Here is a 14,879-nt window from a genome sequence, read left to right as displayed (position 1 = left end):
AGGAGTATGGAAGAAGTGAATGTTTTCAGATACTTGGGAGTTGACGTGTCGGCGGATGGATTTATGAAGGATGAGGTTAATCATAGAATTGATGAGGGAAAAAAGGTGAGTGGTGCGTTGAGGTATATGTGGAGTCAAAAAACGTTATCTTTGGAGGCAAAGAAGGGAATGTATGAAAGTATAGTACAGTGGACCCCCGCATAACGATCACCTCCGAATGTGACCAATTATGTAAGTGTATTTATGTAAGTGCGTTTGTATGTGTATGTTTGGGGGTCTGAAATGGACTAATCTACTTCACAATATTCCTTATGGGAACAAATTCGGTCAGTACTGGCACCTGAACATACTTCTGGAGTGAAAAAATATCGTTAACCGGGGGTCCACTGTAGTACCATGACTCTTATATGGGTGTGAAGCTTGGGTGGTAAATGCAGCAGCGAGGAGACGGTTGGAGGCAGTGGAGATGTCCTGTTTAACCCTTTGACTGTCGCAACCCCCAATCCTGAGGCGTCTCCTGGTGTCGCAAAATTTAAAAAAAAAAAAGTTATTTTTTCTTATGAAATGATAGAGAATCTTTTCCCGATTGTAATGACACCAAAAAAAAACGAAATTTGATGGAAAACTGACGGAATTATGCTCTTGCGAAGTTAGCGACCTCGGCGCTGTTTACAAATCGGCGATTTCGCCGACTTTGAGCCCTATTTTCGGCTATTTCTTTTGAACTCCATTTTTTCTATCGATTGAGCACAAGAAGCTGCCCATTTACCAATTTCAACTACCTAATAATGTGGTCAGAAATTTGCAATTTGGCCAATTTCACGAAAACTAAAAAATATGACAATTTCAAAATAAGGTCCAGAATGAACAATGCAGACATTCCTGGCTCTAAAATAACATTTTCTTTGCTCATCAGTCATGTCTCCAGGCCCCTCTGATATTACTCTTGCTTTCTATTTTGAATTTTTATTCAAACAAAAAATAGAAGACTTACTATTATGCAGACTATGGCAATACTGTAATAATTGTATAAATAACATCAACCCATTCATGACTGCATATTAGAATGGCTAGTTGGACATTTATTGGACAATGGCATTGTTTGTTTACTTTTGAACATTGGCAAAAAACAAACATTTCCCCTACTTTGAGCTCCATTTCTAGGTTCTTTTTATAGTAAAATCAATCAAAATCACCTCTATTTCTATAATATGTTTACCATTCTATCAAATGAGACCAAGAAAACGAGAATACAACCATAAATACTATACGAAAATAGACCACAAAGTCGGCATTTTAATTAAAAAAAATGGTCGGAGTTTTTTTTTCTCATTATGCACTGCATGCTCCAGGATTTTTTTTATATGGTGCACACTGACCACACAGACCCATTCTCTCACATGTGGGCCTACCAGCTTTCTCCTGCTTGATTTGAAGCCGCTAGAATTTATGAGTATATATACGTCAAACACGGTACCTCGTAAGACTTATATATATGGCCGCGACAGTCAAAGGGTTAAGGGCAATGTGTGGTGTAAATATTATGCAGAAAATTCGGAGGGTGGAAATTAGGAAAAGGTGTGGAGTTAATAAAAGTATTAGTCAGAGGGCAGAAGAGGGGTTGTTGAGGTGGTTTGGCCATTTAGAGAGAAAGGATCAAAGTAGAATGACATGGAAAGCATATAAATCTATCGGGGAAGGAAGGCGGGATAGGGGTCGTCCTCGAAAGGGTTGGAGAGAGGGGGTAAAGAAGGTTTTGTGGGCAAGGGGCTTGGACTTCCAGCAAGCGTGCGTGAGCGTGTTAGATAGGAGGGAATGGAGACGAATGGTACTTGAGACCTGACGATCTGTTGGAGTGTGAGCAGGGTAATATTTAGTGAAGGGATTCAGAGAAACCGGTTATTTTCATATAGTCGGACTTGAGTCCTGGAAATGGGAAGTACAATGCCTGCACTTCAAAAGGAGGGGTTTGGGATATTGGCAGTTTGGAGGGATATGTTGTGTATCTTTATATGTGTATGCTTCTAAACTGTTGTATTCTGAGCACCTCTGCAAAAACAGTGATAATGTGTGAGTGTGGTGAAAGTGTTGAATGATGATGAAAGTATTTTCTTTTTGGGGATTTTCTTTCTTTTTTGGGTCACCCTGCCTCGGTGGGAGATGGCCGACTTGTTGAAAAAAAAAAAAATACATATGTACAGTACAGCACGTACATTATTTGAAGGTCAAAGGTATGCAGTAATACAGAGGCCTAACTATTTTGTACAGAACATAAGTAACGTTCCATCAGAGTAACTGATATTCTTATTATCCAACCTCTTCAAGGGGGGCTCCTTGGTGTGGTGAAGAGGCTCTTGGTCTGAGGAATTAGACCTGTCGGTCTCCTTCCTCAGACCGAACCTAATTACCCCCCAATCCCCCCTTCCCTATCCCATCCTCCCCTTTTTCCTTTCCTCCTCCTCCTCCCCACCCCTCCCTTTTACCCTTCCTCTTTTTGACCTTTGGGATTTTTCCCACAGGCGCGCTAGTTCCTAGGTAGGGGAAAGGGTACCGGGGTCCATCCCATTCCATTGAGGTTCTTGGCGGTAGTGTAGTTTGCCGTGGAATCTGGATCGCCTGGGGATATCCCGATCCCTCTCCGGTATCCTGGAGGATGGCTTTGGGTGTCTTTCGGACGACGGGTGTATCTCTGGAAGCCACCTTTCGGATTCTGGGGGTGGTGGTCGAAGGAGGTATGCTTTGTGGCAGATATCTGGCCACCCTCTCTTTTGTCCACCGAGGTAGCTCAGCAGATGTGAGGTTGCTATCCCGGATTGCTCTTTACTGGCATGAAGGGTAGGGTATGGCACGGGTTCCATGCTGAATCTGCGCTACTTGTGGTGCTGAGGTCCTCTTGGGCGTGGAGGGAGATTTCTGGTCCTTTCATTCCTCCTAAGAACTATCCCTCCCCGGTCCCCCCATTTTTTATTCTTTTTTTTATTTTTATTTTCTTTTCTTTCTTTTTTTTTCTTAAAAACAAAAAGAAAGGAGTAACCTAACCATGGAGTCCCCAATCCATGACCCCGCTACCCCCGGGCCCCTTATTGTTACCGCACCCCTTTCTGACCTTGCCTCGTCTTTTGGCCGTTCTTCAGACACTCCTAAGACCCCTGTACCTCTTGCTGGTGCTGTTTTGTCACCCTCTTCAGGTGCCGGGATTTCGACTGACTCCTTCGATTTGTCTGACCTCCGCTCTCCTTTGACTATGCTTCTGGCCTCTCCCTCTATGGTGCGGCGATTTTCTAATTGCCAGCCCGTCCCACGTCGGACCAACTCTGGTCCCACTTCTAAACGCCAACGACAATCTCCTGATGATGTTACTTCATTACCTTCCCATTCTACAGTGGACCCCCGCATAGCGACCTTAATCCGTGCAAGAGGGCTGGTTGTTATGCGAAATGTTCGGTATGCGAATGAATTTTCCCCATAAGAAATAATGGAAATCAAATTAATCCGTGCAAGACACCCAAAAGTATGAAAAAAAAAATTTTACCACATGAAATATACATTTTCCTACACACAAAGAGAAGGATACATGCACAATAGTAGAGTAGTACATGCACAATATATATTGTGCATGTACTACTCTACTAAATGAAGAATAAATGACACTTACCTTTATTGAAGATGCAGCAATGACTGATGAGACACTGTGTCCTGGGAGTGCCTTTTCCTCCTGAGTACTGTAGGTCCTGTTTGGTATTTTCTTCCAGAACAGGCCTTATCACACTGTGTATGTCACTACGATTCTTAATCTCTCAAACCAACCTTTGCTGGCTTTAAATTCACCAATATGAGCACTAGTTCCAGGCATTTTTCCCTGTTCACCTGGGTGTTAGTCGACTGGTGTGGGTTGCATCCTGGGAGACAAGATTAAGGACCCCAATGGAAATAAGTTAGACAGTCTTCGATGACACTGACTTTTTTGGGTTATCCTGGGTGGCAAATCCTCTGGGGTTAATTGTTTCTTGGTATTCTCAATAAGCCACACCAACAACGGTGCTACAGCAGCAGCAGCAGCAGCAGCTGACGGTGGTACAGCAGCAACAGACGATGCTACAGCAGCAACAGATGATGCTACAGCAGCAGCAGACAATGCTACTGCAGCAGCAGACGATGCTACAGCAGCAGCAGACGATGCTACAGCAGCAGCAGACGATGTTACAGCAGCAACAGATGATGCTACAGCAGCAGCAGAGGGTACTACAGCAGCAGCAGACGATGCTACAGCAGCAGCAGACGATGCTACAGCAGCAGCAGACGGTACTACCGCAGCAGCAGCAGCTGACGGTGGTACAGCAGCAGCAGCTGACAGTGCAGCAGCAGCTGACAGTGCAGCAGCAGCTGACAGTGCAGCAGCAGCTGACAGTGGTACAGCAGCAGCTGTACCACCAATAGTAGCGATGGTTGATTGGGGTTTATTATACAACCTGGCCAGCTCGGAGACACGCACTCCACTTTCATACTTATCAATGATCTTTTTCTTCATCTCCATAGTAATTCTCACCCTTATTGCTGTAGGGTTGGCACTAGAAGCCTTCTTGGGGCCCATGGTCACTTATTTTCCAGAAAAAATCACCAAAAGCACTGTAATAATACGAAATGTTCCGATTGTATGCTTGGATGTTACCGCGGAGGCTGGCTGGTAAACAATGCCACTGGCGGAACATGTGAGCGTGGCTCAGGCCGCACATTGGACGCGTCTCGGACGAAGGGCGGTGAGCGGGTTTTTGGGCGGTATGCGAGGCCAAATTTTTGCGATCAAAGCGTCCGGTATGCGGATTGTACGGTATGCGATGCGTACGGTATGCGGGGGTCCACTGTACTCGGAAAAGACGGACACGTCATGCACTCCCTCTCCACACTCAGTTTCGGACCACACAATGGACTAAATTCTCTACTTTAAGACCGACTTCTTCTACTGCCTGTCTTTCCGACCATAGTATTGGCAAACCGCTGCTACGCCATGTTGGTAGAGATATTTACTTTCATGCTCTTAAGAGTGGTATGCGCATCATCACAGTCCAGAATGCTACCCAAGCTCATGATCTTTCTCTTCTTTCACATATCGATACTATTCCTATCACTATCGAAAAACATCATTCCCTCAATTCTTGTAGTGGTACTGTTATTCTGCCCCATACCATAGTCCAACAGAATTTCCAGACATATGGCACTGACATTCTCGAACAGCTGGAACTCCAAGATCTCCCAATTCTCAAGGTAGACACTTATGTTCTTCCTGCCTGCGGGCGGAGACGATACCCTTACAATATGGCTCGTTTAACTTTTGACAGCCGTGAACTCCCATCCTCTGTTTATGTAGCAGGACATCGGTTACAAGTTCAAAAGGTGATCCCTACACCGCAACAATGTAGAAATTGCTGGCGATTTGGCCACCCAGCAAAATATTGCAGATCTATAGCCGAATGCCCAGTCTGTGGTGCCGATGACCATTCTAATACGTCTTGAAGTCAACCTCATTCTTGCCTTAATTGTCATGAGGCTTACCCTTCGTACTCTCGCCGTTGCCAAGTCTACTTAAAGAGCGGGAAATTCGTTGCCTCAAAGAGGCAGAAGGTCTCCCTTATGCTATGGCAATTTCTCATCTCCGCCTCCAAGGGAGACTACCCCGAGTTTCTTATTCTCGTGTTTCAAAACGTCCCCCAACTTCTGGGGTCCCATCTTCTGCAGCCTCCTCTACGGTTGCCAGTCCCATAGTCACTCCTGTATCTAATTCTTTTGCTGTCCTGGGCTCAGACATCCCTACTTCAACATCTCAGTCTGTTCTCGCTTCTTCGTGTTCTCCCTCACAAGACAAGACCTTGTATGACACCTCCTCCCAATCATCCCTTTACTTCTCAGAAGTCCAAAAAAATCTCCTTTATCCCCTGCTTCCCTTCATCCACCTCCACATTTTACCTTCCCGGTCTCTGTTCCTGGGTCTTCCCCTTTCACTGGCTCTGTTACAAGTGTGGAGGTTCATCCTCCTCCTCGTACTGTGCCTTCCTCCCCTGTCCCCTTCCAGGTTTCTTCCTCTTCTGCCACCTCCCAGGTTTCTGCCTCTTCTGTCCCCTCCCACACTTCTCCAGTTCCCTCCACCCTTTTGCCCCCCCCCCTACCTTGGTACAGTCCATTACAGCTCCGATCTTTACTCAAACTCCTCCTCCTTCCATCTCCAATATTGTCTCCCATACGACGTCTCTGAACTCTGAAACACTTGAAGCAATCTCTGAATATATTGCAGAGACCAAACCATCAATGGACACTGATCCACCCTTTGTTCCTTCTCTTTCCTCTTCTCCATCTGCACAACTCCTTTCTTCACAGTGCACCGTTTCTTCGCTGCTTGAACGTTTTCCGCTGCCACCTCATGTGGACTTTTCTAACCCCTCTAGTCCGTAAGTACTCTTACCTGCGGATTTCTAGTATCTTTAACTTTGCCAATCATGGCCTATTTACAGTGGAATATACGCGGCCTCAGGGGTAATAAGGGTGAGCTTCAGACGTTGCTCTCCCAATTTTCCCCCGTTGGTGTTTGCTTACAAGAACCAAAATTACACTCTGCTGTTATCTATCTCATATGCCTTTGTGAATAACCACTCAGTTATTGCCATATTTTTTGACCTTGAGAAGGCATATGACACAACTTGGAGGTATAATATTTTGGCCCAAGCCCACTCCTTAGGACTCCGAGGCAATCTACCATCTTTCCTTAAGAACTTTTTAACTGACAGGCATTTCCATGTTCGAGTCAATAATGTGCTCTCCCCGGACTTTGTCCAAGCTGAAGGTGTCCCTCAGGGATGTGTTCTGAGCACAACATTTTTTTTCCTTGCTATAAATGATTTGGCCTCTGTTCTTCCATCCAACATTTGATCATCACTCTATGTAGATGACTTCGCTATTGCTTGTGCAGGCGCTGACTGTCACCTCATTACAGTTTCTCTCCAGCATGCGGTCGACCGTGTTTCCAATTGGGCCACCACGCATGGGTTTAAATTTTCCAGTACCAAAAGTCACCAAGTTACTTTCACTAGACGCTCTGTCATCTCCGATCATCCTTTGTACCTCTATGGCTCCCGTATCCCTGAACGTGATACAGTCAGGTTTCTAGGCCTTCTCTTTGACTGTAGGTTATCCTCGAAACCCACATTACCTCTAAAGGCAACTTGTCACAGCTGGCTGAACCTTCTTGAAACCCTTGCTCATCTTTCATGGGGAGCTGATCGTCGAACACTCCTTCGCCTACATTCAGCCCTCATTTTATCAAAAGTCGATTACAGTATGGTGACCAGATCGATTCAGCGGCCTGTCCTGCTACTCTCTCTAGCCTTAACCCCATCCATCACCAAGGATTACGTTTATGCCTTGGTGCTTTTTGCTCTTCCCCTGTTGAGAGCCTCTATGCAGAAGAGAATGTTCCATCCTTGTCTGATCGCCGTGATGCCCATTGCCTTCGCTACTATATGCGCTCTCACGATCTCCGCAATCCTTCCATTTATAGAATGGTCACTGATATTAGTAGACATTCTTTATTTGTTCGCCACCCCTGTTTGCTCCGTCCCTTCTCTCTTCGCCTACATTCGCTCGTCTTCCCTTCAGTTACCGCCTTTATATGTTCATGTAGCATCTCACTTCTCTACCCCCCTGGGAAGTTCCAGCTGTTCGGGTCTGTTCTTTCTCACTCCCTTGCTTGAAAGCCCAACTGCCTACGGTGGCTTCCCGCTCTCTTTTTCTTGACCACTTCCACTCTCATTCTCATGCCATCGCCGTGTACACAGATAGCTCTAAATCTTTTGACAGCGTCGGATTCGCAGCAGTGTTTCCAGACAGCGTTGTGCGAGGGCATTTACTATCTTCGGCTAGCATTTTTACTGCTGAATTGTATGCCATTCTTGCAGCACTTACTTGTATCGCATCTATGCCTGTGTCATCATTTGTCGTTGTCTCAGACTCCCTCAGTGCTCTACAGGCTATACGGAAATTTGATACATCTCACCCCCTAGTTCTTCGTATCCAACTTTGGCCATGCTGTATCTCTGCCAAGCATAAAGATATTGTTTTTTGTTGGGTCCCTGGTAATGTTGACGTAGAGGGCAATGAACAGGCAGACACTGCTGCGCGGTCAGCAGTACATGACCTACCAATTTCATATAGAGGTGTTCCATTTCTGGACTATTTTGCTGTAATAGCTACCCACCTTCGCACCCGTTGGCAACAACGTTGGTCTGCTCCGCTCAATAACAAACTTTGTTCTATTAAACCGAGTATAGGTTACTGGCCGTCTTCTTGTCACCAGTGTCAAGGTTGAGAGACTACTCTCTCCCGCCTTCGCATTGGCCATACTCGACTTACTCATGGGTATCTCATGGAGAGGTGCCCTGCTCCTCTCTGTGAGAATTGTCAGGTTCCATTATTGGTCAGCCACATTCTGTTAGACTGCCCACTTCTCACTGATGGACTCACTTTTCATCCAGACTCTCTCATTGACCTTTTGACAACAACTGACTTACTCCACAAACTCTGACAGATACCTTCAGCCCTTTCTACTTCAATCTCTTGCTACCCTCTACCCCCACACTATCTCCTGCCCCGCTGTTTTCTGTAACCTATTAATCATCCCTCCCCCCTTCTGCTGCCCGATACCCTCGCTTCCTTCCCTACCCTGCAGCACTGTATAGTCCTTCTTTTTGATTATAATAATAATAATCTTATTATCTAACTTGCTTCCAATCTCGGTAATCTCAATATAACATTTACTGTACAGTGGTACCTTTAGTTACGAGTGTAATTCGTTCCAGAAGTTCGAGTGCCGATACCGAACTAATTTGTTTTTGTGAGGAATAATGAATATTAGATTAATCCGTTTCAGACCCCCAAAAATACACTTACAAAAGCACTTAAAAAATACACTTACATAACTGTTCGAGTTGGGAGCTGCTTGTAACTCAATGTACCACTGTATCTTATAAATGTGTTTTTACTGTATTGGCCAGTTACAGCTGAGGAGCATGTATAGTAGAAAGACTTTCTATTATTCCTGTCAGCATTACTTGCTGTTCGACATGAAGAACACACAATTTTATATTCTACTATTTTTCCCGTTTGCATCTTGCATTATCTCACTACTGCATTTCTTAGAATAATTACCATATTCATTACTGCATTATTGAGCTTATTTGAATTGATTAATCACTAAAGTTGTTGTTGTATATTATTTGGTGTATATATATTAATTGGTGTGAAATTATTAGATATCTTTAGATATTGTTCCCTTGTGTTCTTAATTTTTTATCCAATCGGCACTATTATTTTCTGTATTGGAATTAATAAAATTTGAAGATTGAGACACTTATGCATCATATGGGAATCTTTATTGAGGAAACGTTTCGCCACACAGTAGCTTCATCAGTCCAGTACAAAACAGGAAGGTATAAGGAGAGGAGGAGTTTGAGGTAATCAGTCCCTCAGTCCCTCAGGTTGGACAAGTGATAAAGAATTAATTCTTTATCACTTGTCCAACCTTTGGACGAAGACCTACTTAGACTAGTGGATGGTTCCACTATGACCCCACCTCCTGCTTCGCCTCACCTGACTACAGTATTTAAGCCATGTCTACGGCACTATGTTGTACATTCTACAAGATTGATGTACTGAACACATCGACTCCAGGCTGAGGGACTGATTACCTCAAACTCCTCCTCTCCTTATACCTTCCTGCTTTGTACTGGACTCATGAAGCCACTGTGTGGCAAAACATTTCCTCAATAAAGATTCCCATATGTTGCATAAGTGTCTCAATCTTCAACTTGTCATTTTTTAAAACCGTTTATCACATAAAATTTCTTTGCATATTTGTACTGTAATTAGCTACAATAAATTTCAAAATATTCCAAAATACCAAAATATAACCATTTTATTTATTTACCCTCTCCATTACATCAGAATGCCTCGCTCATCAATAGCTGGCAGCATATCTGGGATATCAACAACATCCCGCCTCTCAAGAGTATCACATGCAACTACCATCCGCTCAGTGGCAACTCTCACTGAAACGCTTCATACAAAGACTGGCTTTTCAATTCCCATTCTCCCTGATGCTTTCATCACAAATGTTCAGCGAGGTTCAGTTATTGCTGCCACATATTCAATTGTAAGTAGGAATACAAATGGTTCTTATGCTTTAATTAATATGCGACATATTTTTATGTGTATTTCTGTTTGCATTCTGTACTAAACTTGTAAAGATTTTTTTAAGGCTTAGTATACAGTACAGTACAGTGGACCCCCGGTTCGCGATGTTAATCCGTTCCTGAGAGATCATCGTAAACCAAAATTATTGAAAAGCGAATAAATTTTCCCCATAAGAAATAATGGAAATCAAATTAATCCATGCAAGACACCCAAAAGTATGAAAAAAAAACTTTTACCACATGAAATATTAAGTTTAATGCAATAGAATAATTACAATAACAACGATAACAATAGAATAATAACAATAGAATAATTGACACTTACCTTTGATGAAGATCTGGTGATGATTGATGGGATGGGAGGAGGGGAGAGTGTTGAACCTATTGTTTAGAAGGGGAATCCCCCTCCATTAGGACTTGAGGTAGCTTTTCCTCCTGAGTAATGTAGGTCCTGCTTGGCAATTTCTTCCAAAACAGGCCTGTTTTGTCGCAATTAAACACTTGTTCAGGTTTCAAGTCTTCACTGTCTATGTAATCCTTGAATTCTTTCACATATTTTTCAGCTGCTTTTTGGTCTGAACTGGCAGCCTCACCATGCCTAATCACACTATGTATGCCACTACGATTCGTAAATTTCTCAAACCAACCTTTGCTGGCCTTAAATTCACTCACATCACCACAAGTTGCAGGCAATTTCTTTACCAAATCGTCATGGAACTTCCTAGCCTTTTCACAGATGATTGCTTGAGAGATGCTATCTCCTGCTATCTGTTTTTCATTTTTTTTTTTTCAACAAGTCGGCCGTCTCCCACCGAGGCAGGGTGACCCAAAAAAGAAAGAAAATCCCCAAAAAGAAAATACTTTCATCATCATTCAACACTTTCACCTCACTCACACATTATCACTGTTTTTGCAGATGTGCTCAGGATACAACAGTTTAGAAGCATATACATAAAAAGATACACAACATATCCCTCCAAACTGCCAATATCCCAAACCCCTCCTTTAAAGTGCAGGCATTGTACTTCCCATTTCCAGGACTCAAGTCCGACTATATGAAAATAACCGGTTTCCCTGAATCCCTTCACTAAATATTACCCTGCTCACACTCCAACAGATCGTCAGGTCCCAAGTACCATTCGTCTCCATTCACTCCTATCTAACACGCTCATGCACACTTGCTGGAAGTCCAAGCCCCTCGCCCACAAAACCTCCTTTACCCTCTCTCTCCAACCCTTTCGAGGACGACCCCTACCCCGCCTTCCTTCCCCTATAGATTTATATGCTTTCCATGTCATTCTACTTTGATCCATTCTCTCTAAATGACCAAACCACCTCAACAACCCCTCTTCTGCCCTCTGACTAATACTTTTATTAACTCCACACCTTTTCCTAATTTCCACACTCCGAATTTTCTGCATAATATTTACACAACACATTGCCCTTAAACAGGACATCTCCACTGCCTCCAACCGTCTCCTCGCTGCTGCATTTACCACCCAAGCTTCACACCCATATAAGAGTGTTGGTACTACTATACTTTCATACATTCCCTTCTTTGTCTCCATAGATAAAATTTTTTGACTCCACATATACCTCAACGCACCACTCACCTTTTTTCCCTCATCAATTCTATGATTAACCTCATCCTTCATAAATCCATCCGCCGACATGTCAACTCCCAAGTATCTGAAAACATTCACTTCTTCCATACTCCTCCTCTCCAATTTGATATCCAATTTTTCTTCATCTAAATCATGTGATACCCTCATCACCTTACTCTTTTCTATGTTCACTTTCAACTTTCTACCTTTACACACATTCCCAAACTCATCCACTAACCTTTGCAATTTTTCTTTAGAATCTCCCATAAGCACAGTATCATCAGCAAAAAGTAACTGTGTCAATTCCCATTTTGAATTTGATTCCCCAAAATTTAATCCCACCCATCTCCCGAACACCCTAGCATTTACTTCCTTTACAACCACATCTATAAATACAGTATATTAAACAACCATGGTGACATTACACATCTCTGTCTAAGACCTACTTTTACTGGGAAGTAGTCTCCCTCTCTTCTACACACCCTAACCTGAGCCTCACTATCCTCATAAAAGCTCTTTACAGCATTTAATAACTTACCATCTATTCCATATACTTGCAACATCTGTCACATTGCTTTTTCATTTCTTTCAACACACCGGCCGTATCCCACCGAGGCGGGGTGGCCCAAAAGGAAAAACGAAAGTTTCTCCATTTACATTTAGTAATATATACAGGAGAAGAGGTTACTAGCCCCTTGCTCCCGGTATTTTAGTTGCCTCCTACAACACGCATGGCTTACGGAGGAAGAATTCTGTTCCACTTCCCCATGGAGGTAAGGAAATAAACAACAAGAACAAGAACTAGTAAGAAAATATTAGAAAACCCAGAGGGGTGTGTATATATATGCTTGTACATGTATGTGTAGTGTGACCTAAGTGTAAGTAGAAGTAGCAAGATATACCTGAAATCTTGCATGTTTATGAGACAGAAAAATGGACACCAGCAATCCTACCATCATGTAAAACAATTACAGGCTTCCGTTTTACACTCACTTGGCAGGACGGTAGAACCTCCCTGGGCTTTTTCATTTATCCACACCAATAACAGTCTCTCAACATTTTCTAACACTTGCGGTCGCTGTTTCGTAATCACAGTTGCACCTTTTGCAAGAACAGCTTCCTTGATTGCCGTTTTCCTGCTCACTATAGTAGAGGTGGTTGATTGGGGTTTACTATACAACTTGGCCAGCTCTGACACACGCACTCCACTTTCGTACTTTGCAATTATCTCTTTCTTCATTTCAATAGCCATTAGCACCCTTGGTCTCGAAGGGTTGGCACTAGAAGCTTTCTTGGGGCCCATGGTGACTTATTTTGCAGAAACAAGCACCAAAAACAGTGATAATATGGAATGTACCAAATGTATCCTTAGATGTGCACACACTGGCTGGCTTGTAAACACTAGCACACACAGGGCAGTTCAGGCCACACGTGGACACGTCTCATACGAATCGCATTGCGTACTGGGTTTGTAACGGGAACCGAGGCAAATTTTTTGTGATATAATGCATCGGATACCGATAGCATTGCGAACCGGGGGTCCACTGTATATTGAGGCTTTGTCAGTACTATAGGTAAACCTTTAAATTTCTGGTTATTTAGTTTATAGATAATATTAGCTTCAGAAATATAGTACAATTTTCTTCAAGCTGCAAGAAGGATACATGAACTGAAGAAAGTGTAAAGCACAGGTGAAGGGATGAAGACATTTTAAAGTAATATGTTGATGAAAGTACAATAAAGATTTGCAGTTATGGTAGTCAAGGTTTTTCTTATGATCATTCTGCAAATAGCCTTGGGTATTTAATAGTTCATTGTGCTCATCCTCAACAAGATAGCCATTGTGCACATCAAAATTTAGACATATAAATAAATTTTTTTTATTTTTTATTATACATTCCAAGTGCATGGGTATTCACTTATATTTTATGAAATACAAAAAGTATGAAGTACTGTATTTCTAGTACAATATTTGGATCATCCATATGTAATCTTGGTAATGTGAAGGGGTCAAAGAAATATAGTAAAGTATTCCTCATCATTATTATTGTAGAACAATAGTGCTGTAGTGCTCATATAATAAGATTGTATAGAGATAGCAATAAATTTAAGTCTGAAAGTGTGCCAAGATAACACTTTTTCTCCAAACCCATTTACACTATCACTAAGAAATTTACCAGGTACTCAGGCAGATCCAAATGTAAATATTAAGGGGGGAATAGTTTTTGAGATGGTCAGACCACCTCAAAAACTACTTATCCAAGGTTGATGAACTGATGCTTTGTCTTTACTTTGCTATTATGCCTTCTGCCCCAATATTATGACTGAAGCAGCTCAGTCTGGAGGCAAAACCTTTCAGTCAACAATGTGGATAAAGAGTTGATGGTTGTACAGGCATGCATGTAACTTGATGCTTCCATGTTTACTGAGTTACTGATCTAATAATAAACTGTATTCTTTTCAATTCCAGATTCAAGGTTTATTTGCTATAGTGACTGGACTGTTTGATATCTATGCTTTATCCCTTGCTGCACCAGGGTCCAGTCATTATGGATTCTATCTCTTCTCGTATGACTTCGTTTATTCTGGCAATCCTCATGGTACGATAATTATTCCCTTTGTATTTACATAACTCTCATGCATATTATTTTTTTGTCTCTTCCACTTCCACTTACTATGTATATCTTGGCTTCTCTTATCAAAATTCCCAATCATATGTTAACTTTACCCCACTATTGCTTTGTATAAAGTATTTATTATATAACTTTCATATACCAGAATGATACTGTTTAATTTACAGGTATTTGACTTTTGCCAAACATTGATTCTGAAATTCATTGAAGCCTAATTCACTCTGCAGGCAGACGCAATTTCTAGGCCCTTGTTCACTAGTACACAAATGTTGAACTCAGAGATTAATTGACAGAAGTGAAGTAGAAGATGCAAATGTAGAAATAAAAAAGTTGAAATTATACAAGAAACCTGTAAAGAAGTACAGAAGTGCTTGCTTAATGTATACATAATTATAAACAATGTCTAA

The 14,879-nt window shown here is 42.3% G+C and overlaps 1 protein-coding gene across 6 annotated transcripts in view; it reads left to right on the top strand.

The window, feature by feature from the left end:
• The window catches only part of pasi2 (Protein), a 59,393-nt gene that overhangs the window by 19,603 nt on the left and 24,911 nt on the right, over nucleotides 1-14,879 (top strand). For all 6 annotated transcript variants that reach the window (XM_053770836.2, XM_053770835.2, XM_053770837.2 and 3 more), the window contains 2 exons: nucleotides 9,988-10,195; nucleotides 14,310-14,439. In XM_053770836.2, the coding sequence (XP_053626811.1) occupies nucleotides 9,988-10,195; nucleotides 14,310-14,439 (338 nt within the window). The remainder of the gene's footprint in view (nucleotides 1-9,987; nucleotides 10,196-14,309; nucleotides 14,440-14,879) is intronic.

This window comes from Cherax quadricarinatus, chromosome 4 (assembly GCF_038502225.1).
Source record: "Cherax quadricarinatus isolate ZL_2023a chromosome 4, ASM3850222v1, whole genome shotgun sequence".
NCBI lineage: Eukaryota > Metazoa > Arthropoda > Malacostraca > Decapoda > Parastacidae > Cherax > Cherax quadricarinatus.
Note: the sequence above shows the minus strand (reverse complement) of the source record. Positions and strands in the feature narration are given on the sequence as shown.